The 20,162-nt window shown below is 35.0% G+C and overlaps 1 protein-coding gene across 1 annotated transcript in view; it reads right to left on the bottom strand.

Annotated features, from left to right (window-relative positions):
* CTTNBP2 (cortactin binding protein 2) overlaps positions 1–20,162 on the bottom strand; it is a 176,696-nt gene that overhangs the window by 86,099 nt on the left and 70,435 nt on the right. Inside the window, exon 3 of the mRNA XM_063098875.1 lies at positions 9,702–9,926. Coding sequence (XP_062954945.1) covers positions 9,702–9,926 — 225 coding nt within the window. The remainder of the gene's footprint in view (positions 1–9,701; positions 9,927–20,162) is intronic.

Below are 20,162 nucleotides of genomic sequence, written 5' to 3'. Positions count from 1 at the left end.
ACACACTGTACCCTACAAATATATACAATTAATTTGTTTAAAAAAGAGTCAAATAGAAAATCTAGAAATTAAAAGTAAAATATCTAAAATGAAAAAAGGTCACTGAATGGGCTTAACAGAAGATTTGAGAGCAGACAGTAAATTTGAATATAGAGCAAAAGAAAGTATCCCATTTGGAAAGCATAGAAAAAAATGATTTAAAAAATGAACAGCAGCTCTCAGTCATCTCTAGGATAATATAAAGTGGTCTAAATTCCATGTAAGTGGAGTTCCAAGAGGAGAAGAAAGAATAGGAAGAACAATATCTTGGAAGAAAAAATGGCCCCAAAGTTTACAAATCTGGTAAAAAGACAAATTTACAAATCCAAGAAGCTCATCAACCCCAAAGTTAAATAAATATAAAAAATGTTACACCTATGCACATCATAGTAAAATTGCTGAAAACAAAAGATAAGAAAAATAATCTTGAAAGCAGTCAGAGAAATAAAGATACATTACATACAGAGAAACTACAACATAAATGACGGCTGAATTATTTCCAAAATAAATGAGGTAAAAACTGACAGACACAAAGGGGAAATAGATAAATCTATAATAATAACAATCTTTTCTCAAAAAAATTCTAGATTAAAAAAACAGCAAGAATATAGTAGCTCTGAATAACACCATAAAAAACCACCTGGCCATTGATACTTATGGAGCAAAACACCTCAAACAAAACTACAGGTGTAGTCTTTTCAGATGCACTTGCTGAGCTATTAAAAACTATCAAGAAAAGGGTAAAAATCTTACAGAATATGTTCTCTGACTACAACAGAATTAAATTAGAAATAAATCATAAGATATTAAGAACACCCCAAAATTCAAAAATAAAACATACTTTTAAACAGTACAAAGGTTTAAGGGAAATCACAAGGAAATTTGAATACATTTTGGGCTGAATGAAAATGAAAACACAACATACCAAAATTTGTGGGATGCTGTGGAAGCTGAGCATCTAAAGGCAGCTAAAGCAGAGAACAGAGAAATTTTTGGCTTTAAACGATTACATTAGAAGAGGTGCCTCAGATCAATAATTCAAGTCTCACCTTAAGAAGTTAGGAAAAAACAAGCAAAGTAAATCTAAAGTAAGTAGAATGAAAGAAAAACCAAAGAAATCAATGAACTAGACTAGACAAATGACAGAGAAATTAACAAAGCCAAAAGTTGTTTCTCAACTAAAAGATTAATAATATTGTTAAAAGTCTAGAAAACCAGATGAAGAAATAGAGAAAAACACAAATTTCAAATAACAGGAATAAAGAGAGGATATCACTACAGAATGAACAAATATTAAAGGAATAATAATGAACAACTTTGTGTCAATAAATTCAACAAATCTGAAAAAAATCAAATTCCTCTGAAACACGCAACTTTTAGAAGTTATATAAAATGACACAGAAAATTGGAATGGCTTTATATTTTCTAAAGAAATTAAATTTACAATTAAAAACTTCCCCCAAAGAAAACCAGCTTATGAGGCTTTCCTGGTTAATTCTACCAAACATTAAAGAAATAAATACCAAATTTAAACATACTCTCTCAGAAAATAGAGGAGGAACCACTTTTCTTTTTATAAACTGAGAATTATCTTCATACAAAAAACAAAATTTTTTCTAATTTACAGAAAAAAAAAAAAATCCCTCTTGAACACAGACACAAAACTCCTTACAGCTTAATGGAGTCAAACCCAAATCAGCAATACATAAAGAGTAATAAGAAGGTGACCAAGGGAGATTTACCTCAAGAATCCAAATTGGTTTAATATTTGAAAATCAATCTGTGTAATTCATATTAAAAGAATAAAGGAAAAAACCCATGATTATGTCTACAGATGCAGAAAAATCATTTTACAAAATTCAAAACCCATTCATGATAAAAAATCTTTCACAATGTAAGAACAGAATGAAACTTCACACTGAATGGTAAAACACAAAATATTTTCTCCCTAAAAGACAAAAGAAGAATGAAGTCCGTTCTCACTACTTCTATTCAACATTGTATTAGAAGTTCTAGTCATTGCAAGGATAGGAAAAAAAAGAAAGAAACTAAGAAGAAAAAGGAACGCAGGCAGGCAATTTGGAAAAGAAGTAAAATGTGCTTTATTTACAGATAACATGTTTGTTTACCTATAAAGTCATACATAATATACTAAATAACTGCTAAAACCAGTAGGGAATTTAGCAAGATCACAAGATACAATGTCAACATACAAAAATCAATTGAGTACCTGTATAGTAACAATATTTGGAAGAAATTTTTAAAAATAATGTGATTTACAGTAGCATCAAAAAATAAATACTTAGGAATAAAAGCAACTTAAAAGATATATAAGACCACTACACTGAAAACAACACAATGTTGCTTAGAGAACTTAAAGACCCAAATTAATGGACAAACATACTATGATCTTGGGGGGAAGACTCAGTTTTGTTAGGATGTCAATTCTCACAAAATTGGTCTACAGATTCAATGATATTTCAATCCCTGCAAACTTCTGGAGAAACCAACACTCTGATTATAATTTGGAAATATGAAGGATCTAGAATAGGAAAAAAAATTTTGATAAAGAAAAACAAAGCTGGGGGCTGGCTGGTTAGCTCACTTGGGAGAAAATGGTGCTGACAACACCTAGGTCAAGGGTTCTGATCCCCATACCCTTGGGCAGTCACCAGAAACAAAACAAAACAAAAACAAAAATTGAAAAACCTACAGTTCCCACATCTAAGTCTTACTATAAAATTATAGTCATCATCTACCTGAAGTTAGTACAGGCAAGCCTACTCCATGATGAAAAAAATCAGAATAGTGTTCAGTGATTGCCTGACTTAGGGGATATTCTCTCTCTTGATATGGCTGCAGATTACATAGGTGTATGCATTTTCAAAACACATCAGTTTGTACACTTAAGATATGTGAATTTCACATCACGTAGATTTTTCCTTAAAATTGCTATGTAAAAAAAATTGAATTCCAGATTTGCATGTTAGATTTTTACACTGGTGTGGATTAACATTTCCGATACTCTGTGTGTTCTATACTTGAGTAAATGAGTGAATATATCGAAGTACAATGGGAGCCAAGTTTCTCACTGTTGGAGAAAGGAGTTGTAAATAGAGAAAGGACTGGAATGTACCCTATGAATTTGAATTAGAATCAGTGGTGTCAATATGAGTATGAACTCATAGTTTGATATAGAGAGACAGACAAATAAAATATAGATATATGTATGTGTGTATATATGAATATGATAAATATATATAAGTCCTAGCTCTAGATTTGTTTCTAAATACCATTTTTATTAAAAAGGAAACTAGTGCTCTTGGAAGAAATAGATAATTGCAAGGATTGGGATAGGAAAAATATAAGATGAACCTGGAGTACTTGCTATAAGAAAATAAGGAAGTGCTCAAAGAAAGGTGGAGAGATATCAAAAGGAGCCTACCTAAAAGGGCTCCTACTGGTCAAATCAGGGACAATTTTGAGCATTGAAACAGATAGTGATGCTAAGTTTCTAATCCACTGAATAAGAATCCATGACTCTACACTGATATAAATAATAAACAAATAGATGTGGGAGAAAGAAAAGCTGTTCCTTAGAGCAGAATGCCAAAAATAAATGTAGAAGGAACAATGGGGTTGGAAAATAGTCAATGGATTCTAAAACTGAACTAGTGAACATTTAATAAATAAGAGGATATTTAAAGAATCTTAAAGTATTTCCTCACCAATTACTTACTGATTACAAAAGGAACAATAATAAACGTGGAGAACCTGTCAGAGACCACCTTAACTGAGAGGTCAATGTTAACACCACGTGACTTGGTTTGGGAAAAACCAACATCATATATGTCTTTTGATTCACATGATGCACTATGAAGAACACAGCATCATTTCCATGGTATTCCAACCAAAAATGCATAAACTGATCATTAAGAAACATCAGACAAACTCAAATTAAACAATATTTTACAAAATACCTAGTTTGTGCTCTTCAGAAACATCAAAGCAAAGTTGAGAAACTGTTACAGCTTAAGGGAACTAAACAGACACGACAAACAAATGCAATGCATGATCTAGAATTAGAAAAAGAATTGCTAGAAAGACCATCATTGAGACAACTGGTGGAAAATTAATGTGAATTAGACAAAACACTGTATCAATGATACATTTTCTGATTTTGTTAACTGTATGGTGATTATATAAGAGATGGTCCCTGTTCTTAGGAAATATACATCTAAACACTTAGGAGTAAAAAAGCACTAACTATATCTCCAATCTATCCTCCAATGGTTCAGAAAAAAAGTGTGTGTGTGTGTGTGTGTGTGTGTGTGTGTGAAGAGAGAGAGAGAGAGAGAAAGGGAGAAGGGATGGGAAAATGATAAGTAAGCTACATTATACTGGAGGAAAAGTACAATACATAAGAAATAGATATGGTAGTCATTTGAATATGAGAAAGAATCTCTTTTAAAAACCTCAAAATAAAGTTGAAAAATAAAAATAAGGAGGACCAAGGAAGAATGACTTCCTTATGCATTAAGGAAGTTTTGACTCATCCTAAAAGGTATGTCTGAAACCCATCAAGAGACAACTGAAGAGAGGGGTGAGAATCAGGTGGTAGAGGAGAATGCACCAGGAGACTTACAGACTTAAAGTATTATACCGCAGGAAGCCAGAGAGGACTACTGCAGTGAGGAAAAGAGAACCGACAGGATTCTCAAAGAAAGAGGTACCAAATGGCACTGAAGAAGAACCTACCTTTCACTATTTAAAAATAAAAAAGTAAATATCGATGACACATAACTTTTGATATTTTAATATGGTGGATTAATATTGGAATAATTCTGGTTTTTTGATGTTCGAAAGATGTTTTTAGATGTAGCCATATTATTTAGTAATAATATTACTAAGTAGTATGAGCCCCGTAAGTTTCTCAAACCACCAGTGTGTATAATAAATATTTTTCTGCTGGTCAAGAGTCTTTGATTCTCTCCCGCACTGACTTTTCCTATCATCAATAAAGTAGCTTCATTTTAATATTTTCAATAGCAAATTTTAAGGATTGTTCAGGTTAGCATATTAGTAGTAAATGTGAACTTATTTAAATTTGAGTATTAGTTTGTTCATACACTATGCAAGCAAGCAACGTTTTAAACAACCTTTGGAGAAAAAAATATCTATTGAACTGCCTATTTTGTATAGGGAACCACATTAGAAACTACTAAGGATACAAAATTCCATAAACTCCATTTATTTGATTTTAGGATCTCATAAAAATTTTAAAGAGATGATCATATAGCAGGCCCACATACTAAGTTAAAAGGGAACCACCATACATAAACTACTGAGTTCCAGTTGACATTGTTATATTATTGTCCAATTTCAAGTAGGGGCTGAGGGAAATTTTGTACAGAGCAGTATCACTGAACCCTTTTGCAAAAAGCAGAGGACTGTGTGGAACTAACACAGCTTCACTGGTAGTGAGGAAGTGGGTGGTTGCTCCAAGAATAGCACCCAGACTGGGAGCCATGAATGAAGAGGCACCAAACACATGTTTTTACAGAATGAAAGGGAAAACTATGTAGGTGGGAGCATAGCAGCAGTGGAAAGGCAATTAGTTCTAATTCGAAGTGGAAAACAGGAAAGCAATTATGGTCACTTACAAAATGAGAGAGCAGGGTGCATGTTTGTCACACCATGAAATACTCTCATGATACCTGACTATATTCCTTATTGCTTCCCCAAATCTTTTAACACTCATTGCATCTTCATCCTCTTCTCTAACTGGTCACCCCAGCCCACTTGCTCAATCCTGGTAAACAAATATAAAACAATAGCATATATTAAAAGATCTTTTTCGTTTTCTTCCCTTTTTTTAATCTCACAGGGGCTCTAGGTACCAGTCAGCAGTTTGGGCTCTGCAGTTCTCGTCTGCCCTTTCCCCTTAATCGAGAGTTTCAAGAGGGGGAAAGCAAGCCCTGGGAGCAGGGATTTGCCTCATTTAGGATCAGGCAAACTACCCTCTCCTCGAAATCTCTGCTCAGAGCCTTAATAATCGTTCTGAAATGCTCCTGGGGAATCAAAATGCATTCTGAAATGTAACAATGAATTTTATAAAAAAGAATCAGAAATGAGCTAAAATAAGCTATTCATGTACAAAATGTCCTAAATACTCTTCCTAAAAATGTTACTATAGATGATTCTCTACCATGTTACTATTGAATGAAAATCTAGAAAGCAGTTTAAAATTAAAATATATTTATATATGTGACGAGGTAACTATTGTGTAATGAGGTAGCACTGAATACAAATGGCAAAATAAAGTACAATTATTCATAATAGGAAGAAAAGGGCATATGAGATAAAGTAAACAAAGCAAATAATGTGTTCTTTTCTGACCCATTTGTCATTTCTTCAGTTGTCTAGCACTGGAAATGCCTTCCTATGTTAGAAGAATCTTCCACCTTATGATTCTCCCCTGCAGAAGCTGAACATTTCCAATAATTGCTTTCCTGGCCTTCCCTGTAGCTAGGGAGAGCACGTGTGGCCTATGCTGGGCTAATCACACACACCTGCCCTGCACTTCCACCAACAGGAAGTCAGTGACGCAAAGAAGCAAGTCCAGGGGAAGCACTTCTCAGGATCCCAAGTGGTGATGACAGTGATGCTGTCTGGTGTCAGCTGGGCAGAGGTTAAGCTGCAGCATCCAGCTCTCATCAGCAGAAGCATCACCTGCTGTGGACTAGCTCTGTAGAGAGCATGTGTCTGTGATGCTGGCTAGCGAGAGCTGCTCCTTTGGTTTTCCCAGCCATGCTGAAAGCCAGTTAATATTTCTATAAGCCAGTCAATAAATGCCCGTTCTGCCTAAATCAATGACCATTGGCTTCACTTGCTCTAAAAATCCTGTCTTAGGCATCTACTGCCATACAACTGACCTAACTATCCTGAGATGCCATCTAAAACATAGGTATTTTTTAGTTTTTTCACTGGTGAAAAGAGCTGCTGCTCCTCTGAATTTCCTTTCTATTATTTTGGTTTCTTACTTTTAAAGGCTCTGCTCAAAAGGTCTTTTTTATTTCAGGGCTCGAAATTATGCTTTCTAAGTATTTATAAAACATTTGAAAATATATACACTTCCTCTCTAGTGTTCAAATAAATTAGAAAAGAAACTGTATTAAAAGATGATACACAAGATTTAAAAAAAAAAACCCAACCCCAAATATCATGCCACCCTGGGTTACTGGCTCAAAATGGGGATTAGATTACTAGAGGCAAAATTCCCCAAGATGATTACTCATTAGCTTACGCAAAGTGGTTTTATAGGCTCAGTCCATTTGCCAAATTGACTCTCACCCAAATTTCCCTGGCACACAAATTACCAAACAGTTAACCCTCCTATTAGTAGTCTCAGCAGGAAGCGACGCATGAACGAGCATGGAGCCTCTTTTCTGCCTTGAAAAGCCAGCCAGAGCAGCATTCAGGCCAAATGTCTTAGAATTACCAGAGATATGCCCAGTGTCAGATAATAAATACTTGAATTGTAGATAATGGGGCCTTGCTTTCCCAGATTTCTGCACCATCAGTGATTTAAAGCACTGGACTCATTTATTTAAAATGATGGATTTTTCTTCTTACTACTTTTAGATTTCTAAAACTGTAATTTTATGCTATATGTAAGGGAATTGAAGACATTTGGTTAAAGTATTTACTTTCATGACCAAAGGTGACGGGTAATCTTGTTGTTAAAAAAGATGACTTTGGTATTTCTGCTTTTATCAGCTGATGTGATATTTTCTTTGTAAGTAAAGATACTGGGTAAGAGTACAATCTGTAACTCTTCTCACACACTATAATCTCCTGGAATAGAATATTCCTTAAGGACAAAAGGTAGCATTCCCTTTCAGAGCAGCCCTTCACAGAGACTACACAGCCAATGAATTTGGCCATAAAAGACTCCTGTATTCCCGTTCTACACGAGAGACAGACCCACTGGCTCATTTTATGTTAGCCTCACAGGACCCATAGGACAGAAACAACTTCCTTTCACTCCCAGCCAGGTTGGAAATGACCCAGTCATTCAGAAACAAACAGGATGTAAGTTGATTGAAAAAAAAATCAGCTAGATAATAAAATCTTTGATTCAACCAGAAACGAGTTTCTTCTTTTTCCCTCTAAAAGAGAAATAATAAATAAAATGCAGAACTGAAGGAAAATTTAGGAAAGTATCCGTGTTTTATTTATTAAATAAAAAAAATTTTCTTGATTTTTTGATAATGCAGCATAAAATCCAGCAGAAATAATTTATTATGAAATAGCTCATTTGACATGTTAAGAACATAATTGAAATCCATTCCATCCAAGAAATACAAATGAGTTTCACTGACATCAGCTGAAATACATTAGCTTCTGCTTATGCGGTTTGTGGGTACTTTTGAAAACCTCCAGAGATCTCAGTGGTTGCCTGCAGGGCTTTGTAGAGTGTTTGCAAAGTCCAGAGAAAAAATGTTTGATTTTGCCTCACATCCATGGAAGGCCGTCTATTCTTCTTTTTTATTTTACTCAGTGCTTTAGTTTTCTACCATGTAACATACTGAGGGAAATGTTTGCTTTCATTCAACACTTACCCCAGAACATTGGCATTCGTGTGCTAATATAAAGATATAATTATGGGAAAAAACGCACATTAAATGACAATATCACAAATATTTATAGAATAGTGTGTTCAGGTTGTCAACCAGTTGTTAAGTGTGAGATACAAAAAGTTCTCTGAAAAGGATTAATAGAAGAAACATTTTAATTTATGCTTTAATAACAGTGGGAAGAACATATTAGTTTTAATTCTAATCATAGTAGACAGCATAAGCTTCTCTGAATCCTTCACTCTCTTTTCTAATAAAGGGACTCTTGGAGCCATATCAGAAGGACGAAATTTAAACTTCTATTTCCTTATGGCTGATCACACTTTTTTAAAAAAAATCCAGCTTAGTACTCTTTGAAGCATGTACTCTAGTACAAGAAATATGTGTGCGTTGGGAGGGGGATGGGGGAAGAGACAGGAGGCTGGTTTCAATGAAACACATGTGAGCAGGAGGCTGGAGGTCTGCAGCGACACAGCCATCACATTCCAGAGGCAAGGTTTACACTAACCAGGACTTTAAGATGACATGTTGTGAGACTGGATATACCGTGCCAACTTTCACTCTGTTCTCTTCATGCTATTTTCATTTTCCAACTAAATGGTAAAAAATAAAATAAGAAAATAATTTCTAATTGCTAAGAAATATTTTGGACAGAGCTGGATAAAATAAGTTGGCGATGCTACCATATGATCAGAGTCCTGGTTGCGTTTCTGGATTAACCACCTAGCAGCTAAGCATGTCTTATGGCACTAGGAAAAGGGGGGAAAAAGTCCATATTTAAAGAGAGTATCAAAATACCCATCATGGGAAACAATTTCTTTGTCATACTTCTTTCACAGTTTAGTATTATTTTGTGTTACATTTTAAACACTTTAAGTTACATTTTAAAAGAGACACCAGAATCTGTCAGCATTTTGCACTTCTAAGCTGAAAATAAAACATTTAAGAACAAACAACCTCAGAGGTGGTTTCTTCATTGTATATTGTGTTATGGGGAAAACGACTGTCTGAAAGCCTCCATACCTTCTTTTGTCTGCTCTCAGTGGCAGCCAGCTGTGTAGACATCCTTTCTTGCATTTTTCTGCAGTGGGCCATGACTGCTTCAAGGATGGAGAGGGGGTTGGTACAAACTGGCTTCTTCTCTTTGTCACCAGCACCTGCTTCATAGTCTCTCTGGAGTGCCAAGAATGGGTCATTTAGATTGAATCTCCCATATCGTTCCTGGATAAATACCTCCTTCCTGCGAGCCTAGAAAAAAATTAGAGGAATGCATTGAATAAAGAAGTGAAAATATACAGACATATTTATAAGGTTTTGTGATTACTTTTCCAAATGGTATTCACAACTGCTGTGAGTAATGGCTTACAATGTCAGAGTGGTGAATGAGACAGAATGTAACCCCCAATCTCTGACTAGCCTGGCATGCCATTCTGTCTGCTTTCAAATTTTCTTAAGAATATTCTCTTTTACATTACACATGATGTAAATGCAGTTTTTCCTATGATGCTCTACTACCTCAAGAATCTGAACTTTAGGTGTAGTCTCTTCTAACTTAAAGTAAAATCAGAATTATTAACAACTAAAGTCACTTTTAGCAAAAGTTCAAAAATAAACATAATTATGTCTCTATTGATAGAACTTATATTTGAAATCCTAATTATCAGATTAAGCCACGAAAAATAAATCCCCTACAACTTTCATATAGCCAGAAAGAAATTACAAGGACATCTGATAAAGAATGAAATGGTTTGTAAATTTTTTTCTGTAAGAAAATCACAATATTCATCTTTTATAAAGTCTGACCAACCACAAAAGCCTTCAGAAAATTTAAGAAAATGCAACTTTCTCACCATTGAAGGGCATTAAAATATAGTTCACAGAATCCCAGGAAAGAACACAACCTCATTTTATTCTAAATGTCAGCCCATCAGTGACAAAGTTAATTTCACACCCATGTAATGAGCACCAAATGCAATTTTCTATAATTAGCCAACAGTTTTTGCATAAAATGGAAAATAGCAGTAGAAATATATTGAAAACTAGCAACATTTTCCTAACTCAGGTCATTTTGGAATAGACACTAGAAAAAAAATTATTCTGTGTCACTGCCAGTGGAAAGCCTAAATTATAATAAATTAAGTCCAAAATGGTAAACATGTTTCTAAGGAAATATTACATACGGTTCTTCACTTTAAAGGCAATTGCATTGAACAACTAAACTTTTCCATTTTTAGACCACTGTCAGCAAGCCAGCAGCTAGATAAACACAAGTGCTATGACAAATGGGGAAAATCTAACATTTCTTTTCCTATTACCAAATTAGTTTAAGAAATAAAATTTACAAAAAGTCCAGTTTCATCATTAAATTTCAGCTAGCTTTCAAAAGATCACTTTAAAACTAAAAGACAGAAGGTTTGAGTTAAAAGCATTTGGTGTTTCAAGATTTTCCAAATTCAATTATGTAATCAATACACTGAATAAGTATTATCTTAGAGATACAATTTCAAAAGCAATTTCATTTTGTCCTTTCACTTTTCTCTCAATATTTATTCAATGTAGTAGTTGTTCCTCCACCTCTGGATGAAATCTTAAATATAGCTCCATGGTTTTAACCATCACTTTTGTTTAATAAAACTCCTATAGTCACTTTAAGTCATAAAGGAGTCTCAATTTGGCTATTAGAATAGGGCAGCTTTTCTTCCCCAGCTAGCATCTGAGCAATACCTGGCTAGGGGGTGTATAAAACAACCTCTCCCCTTTTAGCAAAACCTCTCCTCCCTTTCTAAGCTATTTCAGTTCCCTGTGGGTTGAAAGGGGCTGGTGGTAGATTATGAAGAGGAGGTGAGAGGAGCAGGAATGTTCTACCTGACTGGTTCAGTTGGTCAGCTAGCTTTACCAACTCACTGTAGCCAATATTTAAAGACTCCTCTTTTCCCACGAAGTGCCTGGCGACTTCTTTAGAGGACCACTCCCCGCCTTCCACTGCCGTGGCCCCTTCATCTACAGTTTTCTCAATGTAAGTCATAAATTTAGGACAGGCTACATAATCTGGAGAACCCATCACAAAATGAAAATGTGAGGCTCTTTGTTAAAACATTATTAAGAATTTCATGATGGCAACAGCACAGCGTTCAACCAAGCATGGGCCCTTCTAAGCATACGGCCTTTGCAACTGCACAGGTTGCATGCCCGTGGAGCCATCCCTGCATACACTCCTTATGCAGCATTTGGAAACCACATTTTTTGGTTGAGGTCCCAGGTTCTCTCCAAACTTCCCTATTAAATAGTATCTGAACCTATCTCATTTCTACTCCTTGATGTGCACAGCACAACCTGGTCTATAGGAAACACTCACGGATCTTTATCTAAACAAGTCGGGAGTCTCCCCAGGATGACCACTGTCTCCACCTCCTTTACTTAAACAGGATGGCTGCTTGTTCAGACATCTCCACTCAGCCCACCAAGATCTGCAGGAGAAACCTATTTAGTTATTAAATAGTCTCCCTGAAGCCCTTTTCTCTTGATTTGAGATGAAGGGAGAAGCAGCCGGGTGGGGTAGGACTCACAGCACAATTCTCAGCAGAGACACACTCTTTGATAAAAACTTTTCTCCTTAACCTCCAACAACTAGATCCTTTTATACCCTCAATGTCAGTAAGAGGTTTAAAAATCAAAGCAAGATTTCAAATATTTCTTCTGAAAATTTGCACCTTGGTCCCACTTTAATATCTGATATTTATCACCGTGGGCTCTCTGCTGAAACTTACATTTTAACAACACATTATAATTACCCATCCAACATATTTTATGATGTACAATACTTATAACACTAACTCAAGTCATTTCTTAACACACAGGTTATTCTTAAGTCAGAGTGAACTTTTGAGACATAGGTTAAAATTAATTTTTGTATAAGAGGTAAATACATATATCATGGACACATTTCCAATTCTGCCCAATAGATTTATGGTCTGAAAATATTTAATAGCAATTTTCTTTTTACTAGTATGAAATAGTTTGTGTGTGTATGTATTTTTATTGTGTTTGGTTTTGTTTTAAAATTACTAGCTTTAACTGACAGTCACAATGTGACATTGTTAAATGTGGGCAAATTTTTATTTCTGTTGAAAATGTATAATTACATGTATGCCGGATCATAAACACAAAACTGCCAATTAATTTGCTTTGAAAATATAGAAAACTTAACCTTTAGTATGAAGTTCAAGATACATACATTAGATTCCTTTAAGGATAGAAACAGTGGCTCTGTACCTGTTGCTAACTACCTATGCAACTATGTCCCTGATATCTTTAATTTTCAAAATGAAGGAAATAGAGTTGCATCATTTGTTTTCGAAGACAACCTGATTTCATTTTTTTTTAAAGTTCCTAAAAGCATGAAAACCTCAGGTAAAATAACTGTCAAAGACTACATGTAATCCATTAACACTGAACTGACCTATGGACTAATATTTATTGTTTTCAGAGATGTCAGGCAATAATTTTATTCTTTGACCATATACAAATGTATTTATATATGTTACATATATTCAACGTGTATTTTTTATTTCCTTGTCTTATAACTATAAGCAGGATTTCTAGAAATAAGTAATTTTAAGATGGAAAGTGTATTTTTTGGTCTACAGCTTTCTGTCAGGCTCATAAATGAGAATGCATTTGCCCATCTTGATTCCATGGTTAAAAGTCACAGATTAAAGAAGAATATGACATGAAGAAAAGATGCTAAAATGAACTCTTCATTTGGAATTCATGACATGAGATATAACAAATTTTCCACTAACTGGTTTTTTAAAATCTTTATATACTTAGTACTAGAATAAAATATATCCATATGTTTTTTTCATTGGTTCTTACCAGAGAGAAATAGAAATTTATTTTCCTATCGTATCAACATATCTCATCCCAAGTGGATGAGTTTTCCCAGTTGGAGGAAGAGAACACATAGGAGATCCAATTATATACCTGGGAACTTTCAGTGACTTGGAAATTTCAAGATCCAACAACCAGGCTCCACGAAACTAGGATGCTAGGCAGTGGTGGTATAGTCAAGTGCCTGCAGGAGCCAGGCAGCCAACATCAATGTGTATATGAGGGCACTTTAAAAGTTCATGGAAAAACAGAATTGAAAGATAATATAAATCTTTTCATGAACTTGCTGAAATACCCTTGTACTTGGCATGCTACACATCAATATCAAATGGTAGACTTTTGGTGAACTAGAGATGATATGGTCTAACAAAGGGCATTCAAGTTTTTTAAAAATTACAACACTTTGTCAATCAAACAAAATATAACTGGCAGGCCAGGTTTGGCCAGCAGGACACCCAGTTTGTAACCTCTGATTCATAGGAAAAGTCCAGTTACTTTGAGACTAGGTGGGCTATGTCTTCCCCTAAACATTTTGCTTTGAGCTCCTTTCAAGTAGGGACACTTTTATTTAACTGACATCCTTCCAACCCACCCTAGGGCACACAACAGGTACATATCATACTTGTTGTAGGGATAAAGGTAGCATCTAACAGATTCAGGGAAACAGAATATGTAGCCCAGAGCTACCTGAGGAAAGAGCTCAGACCACGTTTCCCCGTTGGAGGAAGTCAAGTCTCTTCTCTAGGGCATAATCTTTCCAGAACCAGGAGAGGAAGTTAAGCCAATGTCGGATTCCTCTATGCAGAACTAATTATAGAGAAAATGATGACTAAGGATCAGTTCACCCACTGCCCAAGACAGAACCAGGGATTCCCAAGAAAGATTCAATGAACTCTCCATTACATTCTTGTAAACAGTTAGCCTTTCTTAGGACATCTTACTTTGAACAGAGTACTTATTTTTAATGTGCATTATTTTTAATAAGGGAAGATCAATAATAGAGACATGCTATAATATATAACAAGACCATGTAACAGAAAACACTTGAAATGTTTATCATGCTGGGTTTGAGAAGGCCTTTCTCTAAAAAGGAAGATCTGAACTTCTTGGTTTATGCATCAGAATTATTTGAGAATGAAATGCATTTCAGGGAAATGAGTCATTATGAAGACACAGACTAACTATAATTATAAAAACAGATTCTTAAAGGAACTTAAACCTAGCCACACTGATGAATAAAAATATAATTTCATCAGAATCTGAAGTTTCATAAAATTTTGTTGAGAAAATCACAAGCAAGAAGTAAAAACATGATCTTTATTACTAGAGGATTTAACATATATAGAGTTCCTATTTTAGCTTTCATTATTCAACACAAACAATTGATCTAGTTTGGACATGATTAGTAGGAATAAAAGAAAGGACACTTGAAATAGCCAACTTTTCTTATAGCATGTAATCCTAGAAAAAGAAAACAAAACTTGCACTGTGAGTCATAACTAAAACACTACAAAACATACCATGGATTAATTTTAAAACATACTGATAAACTTATAATTTTATCTTATGAAAAGCTGGCATGATTCTGTAACAATTAAAAAATACTAATAAAAGATAACTTTTATTGAGAGTTTATTATTTATTGTTAGGTGATTTATAGTCATTATGTTCTAATGATAAGCCCAGGAGATGGCCATTATTTTTTCACATTCTATAGACAAACGGACTGAAGCTTAGAAAGATTAACTTACTTGCCCAAGGTCACTTCAACAGGAGCTGGTATCAAACCTAGGCAGTCTTACTGTAAAGCCTATATTTTATGCACTAACAGATAATTATGGCTAGAGTACTTGAAAAATTAGGAAAGGTTTCAAATAAGTATTGTTTACAGAAGTATTCAAACCAGTACAAAGAAATGAAATTCAAAAAAAGAAAAAAAATGACAATGATCTAAGAAGTTGAGGTTTCTATATGCTCTATATGTACAAATGTACTTCCATCATTACTACCATATGCTAACATGATTCAATTAGACTTAAACAGGTTTTTTCCAAAATTCTTCATAGAATATATCATTTAAGTGTACAATACAGTTCAACAATAAAAGTAGTTTTCAAATATGCTTTTCCTAAACCACTGAGTACCAAAAAATTTAAAAAACAACAAAAAAACTAGCATCAATACAGATATAACCACAAGAGGTCTGCTGAGGAATGCTGTCCTGTCCTCAGCTCTAGCCTGTTCAACACAGCTGTCACTGTCTTGGGTGCCAACGATACAAAGCCACAAGGGATGGATGAAATGATGAGTCCGATCTGACAAGATGAACTTACGCAGGGATAAAAATGTGCCAGTTCTTGAGTGCAAACACAGAAGCAGGTATGAAAAACACTGAGGGGCTAAACTGAGAGGAGTGAACGATGAAATGGACACTGCCCCATCTCCAAGCCGGCAACTCAACTCTAGCTTCATTAATCAGTAGGAAACAGAGGTCAGAACTGGACAACGTCTCAACTCCTGGGCTCACTTTTGGCAGAATTATTTAGAGAATAATCAATTGCAAAAGGATCTGAAGACAAAACTGAAGAGAAAGAGTAGAAGGAACTAGGGATGCATAAAAGAGAAGACAGAGGCGTGATGGTGCTCTTTCAATACCTGAAGGCATTCCATGTTTAAAGAGGTACTTGATGATTTATTTCCATGATTCCCAAGGTACAGAATTACAGCCAATATAAAAAAGGATTTTTAAGAGTCAAAGCTGTTCCAAAGGTACAATGGGCTGCACTGGACGGGAGTGAGATCGCTGGCTCCAGCTTGTGTTTCAAGCACAGGCTGAGAGAACATGCAGTAGAAATGTAACGCAGGATCTAGAAAGTCAGGAAGGTCCTTGGCTCCTAAACTGTTACATTCCTCTCAAACCCTGAAATATATTGATTCAAAACCAAGTGGAATGAAAAATACATTTTTCAAACAGCCAACATAAAAATTTAATTTATCTATCTAGCCCTAAATCTCTGTCTTTGTGGCAAGAAGTTCAAGTAGACAGAAATTAAATAAAACTAACAGTAAGAACACTTCTAAGAAGAAAGGAGGGAAATCCTACTTGTAAATTATAGGAAATGGAAAACCAAAGGTAAGCCGTGGTCCTCAGAAACTCATTCTCACTCTAACAGGTGGAATAGCATGGGGGTGAGTTTACACATTCACTCACTCACACACACACACACACACAAGCATGGGGGTGAGTTTACACACACACACACACACACACACACACACACGGAGCAGGCAGGTGCAAGCATGGGGGTGAGTTTACACACACACACACACACACACACACACACACACACACACACACACGGAGCAGGCAGGTGGACTGCAGGGTAGAATAGCAATATAAAAGTTACAGTTTCCCAGGGAAGGAAAGTCACTGCCCTTTGATGAACAGAAAGCCCTGGAAATTCATTAGCAAAAATAACTTCCGGAATTATGACTTAAATGCCAAAAGAATCGGAAGCATTCATTTCAGTGACTACATCTCAAACACTGCCTATATGTGTAAAGACATAACATGGACCATAGCAGTGAAGGGGAGTGCCATGGCACCATGTGATCTACCATGCAATGCTGGGGTATGCCAGAGAAGAGGCAAGTCTACCTTCCTTCCTCCCCCCTCCCACCTTTTGCCACCAACAACATCCTACCTGCTCACGGACATCATAAACTGGATGTGTAAAAATTGTCATGTTAGAAATACACGTAATATATATTATGAATCATACATTAAGACTTCATTTATTTGGTTCCTGAGGCTAAAATCTATCCGGATGGCATAATTCAATAAGCCACCAATTATCTCTCAGAAGTGTTGATTAAACAGAATCCATGAAATGGCTTGGTTTCACAGAAGTCCAAGCCAGAAGTAAGCTCTCTCCTATCTGGAGCCTCCCATCACTTCTGACCTGGCATGCCACTTACTACCTTGCACACATTCATCAGTGCTCACCTCCACCAGATATGCGGCCATGCTCACCTGTAGAAATGAGATTACCTTCATTCCCTAACTAGGTGAAGAATGGCAAACAAATGCTACACTGTTCTGTTCTCTTGCCCAGATTGGACATTATTAAATTACCAGTGCACTTTAAGCTGAATCCACATATGGCCCCAAAATGTGTTTAAATACATCACTCCAGGCAGCCACCATCTATCAATCAGAACTCGAACACAGATGAACTGACCTGCCATCTCTGCCCTGGGCACTGTGTCGCTGCCATTAGGTATACTGTCACTTCTACTAGACAGTTAAAACCATGCCTTTTATATCTTTGTAACTTAAAGAGCTATAAGCAGAATACCCCACACATACCAGTTACTTACATAAGGTTGATAGAGCTAATGGTTTCTGTTACTGGGATTGATCATTCCCTATGAGTATAATTATAAATGGGCCTTTCGTATTGAAGAACAAAATGATTTTTAATTTCATGAAAGAGCAACTATTATTCAAGATTAACAACAACAAAAAACTAAATTCACACTTATTCAAATCTACAAGCATGTTTAAACTATTTTCTGTTTTTAATTAAAATAACACATGTTCACTGAAAACTTGGAAAATACTGATAAAAAGAAAAAGAAAAAAAATAAACAATCATCCGTAATTCAATCATAGGAAGGTAGTTGCCGTTAGGTTTCTCTTATATTCTTCAAGTTATGTTTTCCAAGTATATATTAGTTATCAAGGACTTCAGTGAATGGGAAAGTGGCCTTTCCCATTCAATTTGCTTAGTATTTCCCATTTCAATAAATAATCTATATCAATATTTTTAATAGTATTCCATAAACAAATCCTAACACTAAAAAAATTCTCCTATTGTTTATCATTTACTTTGTTTTCAAGTGTTCCAACAAACCTGTATGTAAATACTTTATTTATTAGGGTAAATCCATAGAGGTAGTATTATTGGACTGAAGGATAAAAACATTTTCAAAACTTTTGAAATGTATTACCAAATTCCTCTTCATGGAGATTTTGCCAATTTATGCTACCACCAGTAGTATAGGATTGACTATTTTCTCACACATTAGCCTACTCTGGCCATTATCATTTCACAAAATCTTTGCTTATCTGAAAGACAAAATGACATCCCACTGCTATTTTAGTTGACATTTTCATTAATTAGATTTTAGTTAAATGTCATGTTTTTATTTCTCATCTAGATCCGGAGATATATGCTATCGTTTGCTCATTTTAAAAAAATTTAATTGAAACATATTGATTGCTCATATTTATGGGGTATAGGGTTATATTTCAATACATGTATACAATGTGTAGTGATCAAATCAGGGTAGTTAGCACATTCAACATCATGAAAATTTATTGTTTCTTTCTGATAAGAGCATTTAAGCTCCTCTCTTTTAGCCATGCAGGCAAGGGGAATATTGTTGGTAGGACTGCAAATTAGCACAGCCATTATGAAAAACAGTATGGAGGTTTTGCAAACAACTAGAGATAGAACTACCACATGATCCAGCAATCCAGCTACTGGGTATATACCCAAAGAAATGGAAATCATCGTGTTGAAGGTTCTGTACTCCCATGTTTATCGCAGCTCTCTTCACAATAGCCAAGATATGGAACCAACCTAAATGTCCATCAATGGATGACTGGATAAAGAAAATGTGGTACATACACACAATGGACTACTACTCAGCCATAAAAAAGAATGAAATTCTGTCATTTACAGCAGCATCGAGGAGCTTGGAGAAAATAATTTTAATAAGCCAGGCACAGAAAAAGAAATACTGCATGTCTTTACTCACATGTGGAATTAATGAACATAAAATTACAGCTACACTGGTAAAATAAGTTGTACTGGTGTACAATAGTGCTTTGGATCTCTAATAAGCAATAATTTATTATATGCTGTTAAATGTCTGCTCATTTTTCAACTACAGTTTTACTTTAATGATTTATGAAGATCTACATGTTACATAACCTGTCAAACTGCTGCCAAACATTTTGAGTATTTCCCCCAATCTGACATTTGCCTTTCAAATTTTGTTTGTGATGCTGTCAAGAAAAAGTTTTATTTCTGTCAGTCATTTCCTTTATGCTTACGAAGGTCTTTCATGTCCTGAGAACTGATAAAATTATTCATCTCTATGTTCTTCTAGCACTTTTCTAAATTTTATATTTTACATTTTAGTCATGAATCTACCTGAAATTTGTTTTGGTACCTGGTGTAAATGAAAGTGTCTATTTTGTCAGCACTATCTCAGTACCTTTGGTGAAGAATCCATTCCTGACTAAACACGTCATCATATTAAGTATTTATAACTTTGAGGTATAACTGAAGTACATAAACTGAATGAAGTGCAAAATTTGATCAGTTTTAAGATATACAAGGGGTCTTCAAAACATTCATGGGAAGATTCATATTATCTTTTCATTCAATTTTCCCACAAACTTTCTGAAGTACCCTCATATTCCGGACACAAGTCCTTTGTCAAAATATGTGTTATTAATAGTTTCTCCAAGTCTATGGATTGTCTTTTCATTTTTTTAACTGTATCTATTGAACAGAGTAT

Source organism: Cynocephalus volans, chromosome 6 (assembly GCF_027409185.1).
Source record: "Cynocephalus volans isolate mCynVol1 chromosome 6, mCynVol1.pri, whole genome shotgun sequence".
Lineage (NCBI taxonomy): Eukaryota > Metazoa > Chordata > Mammalia > Dermoptera > Cynocephalidae > Cynocephalus > Cynocephalus volans.
The sequence above is the reverse complement of the archived record's forward strand: the minus strand, read 5'-3'. Positions and strand labels throughout refer to the sequence as shown.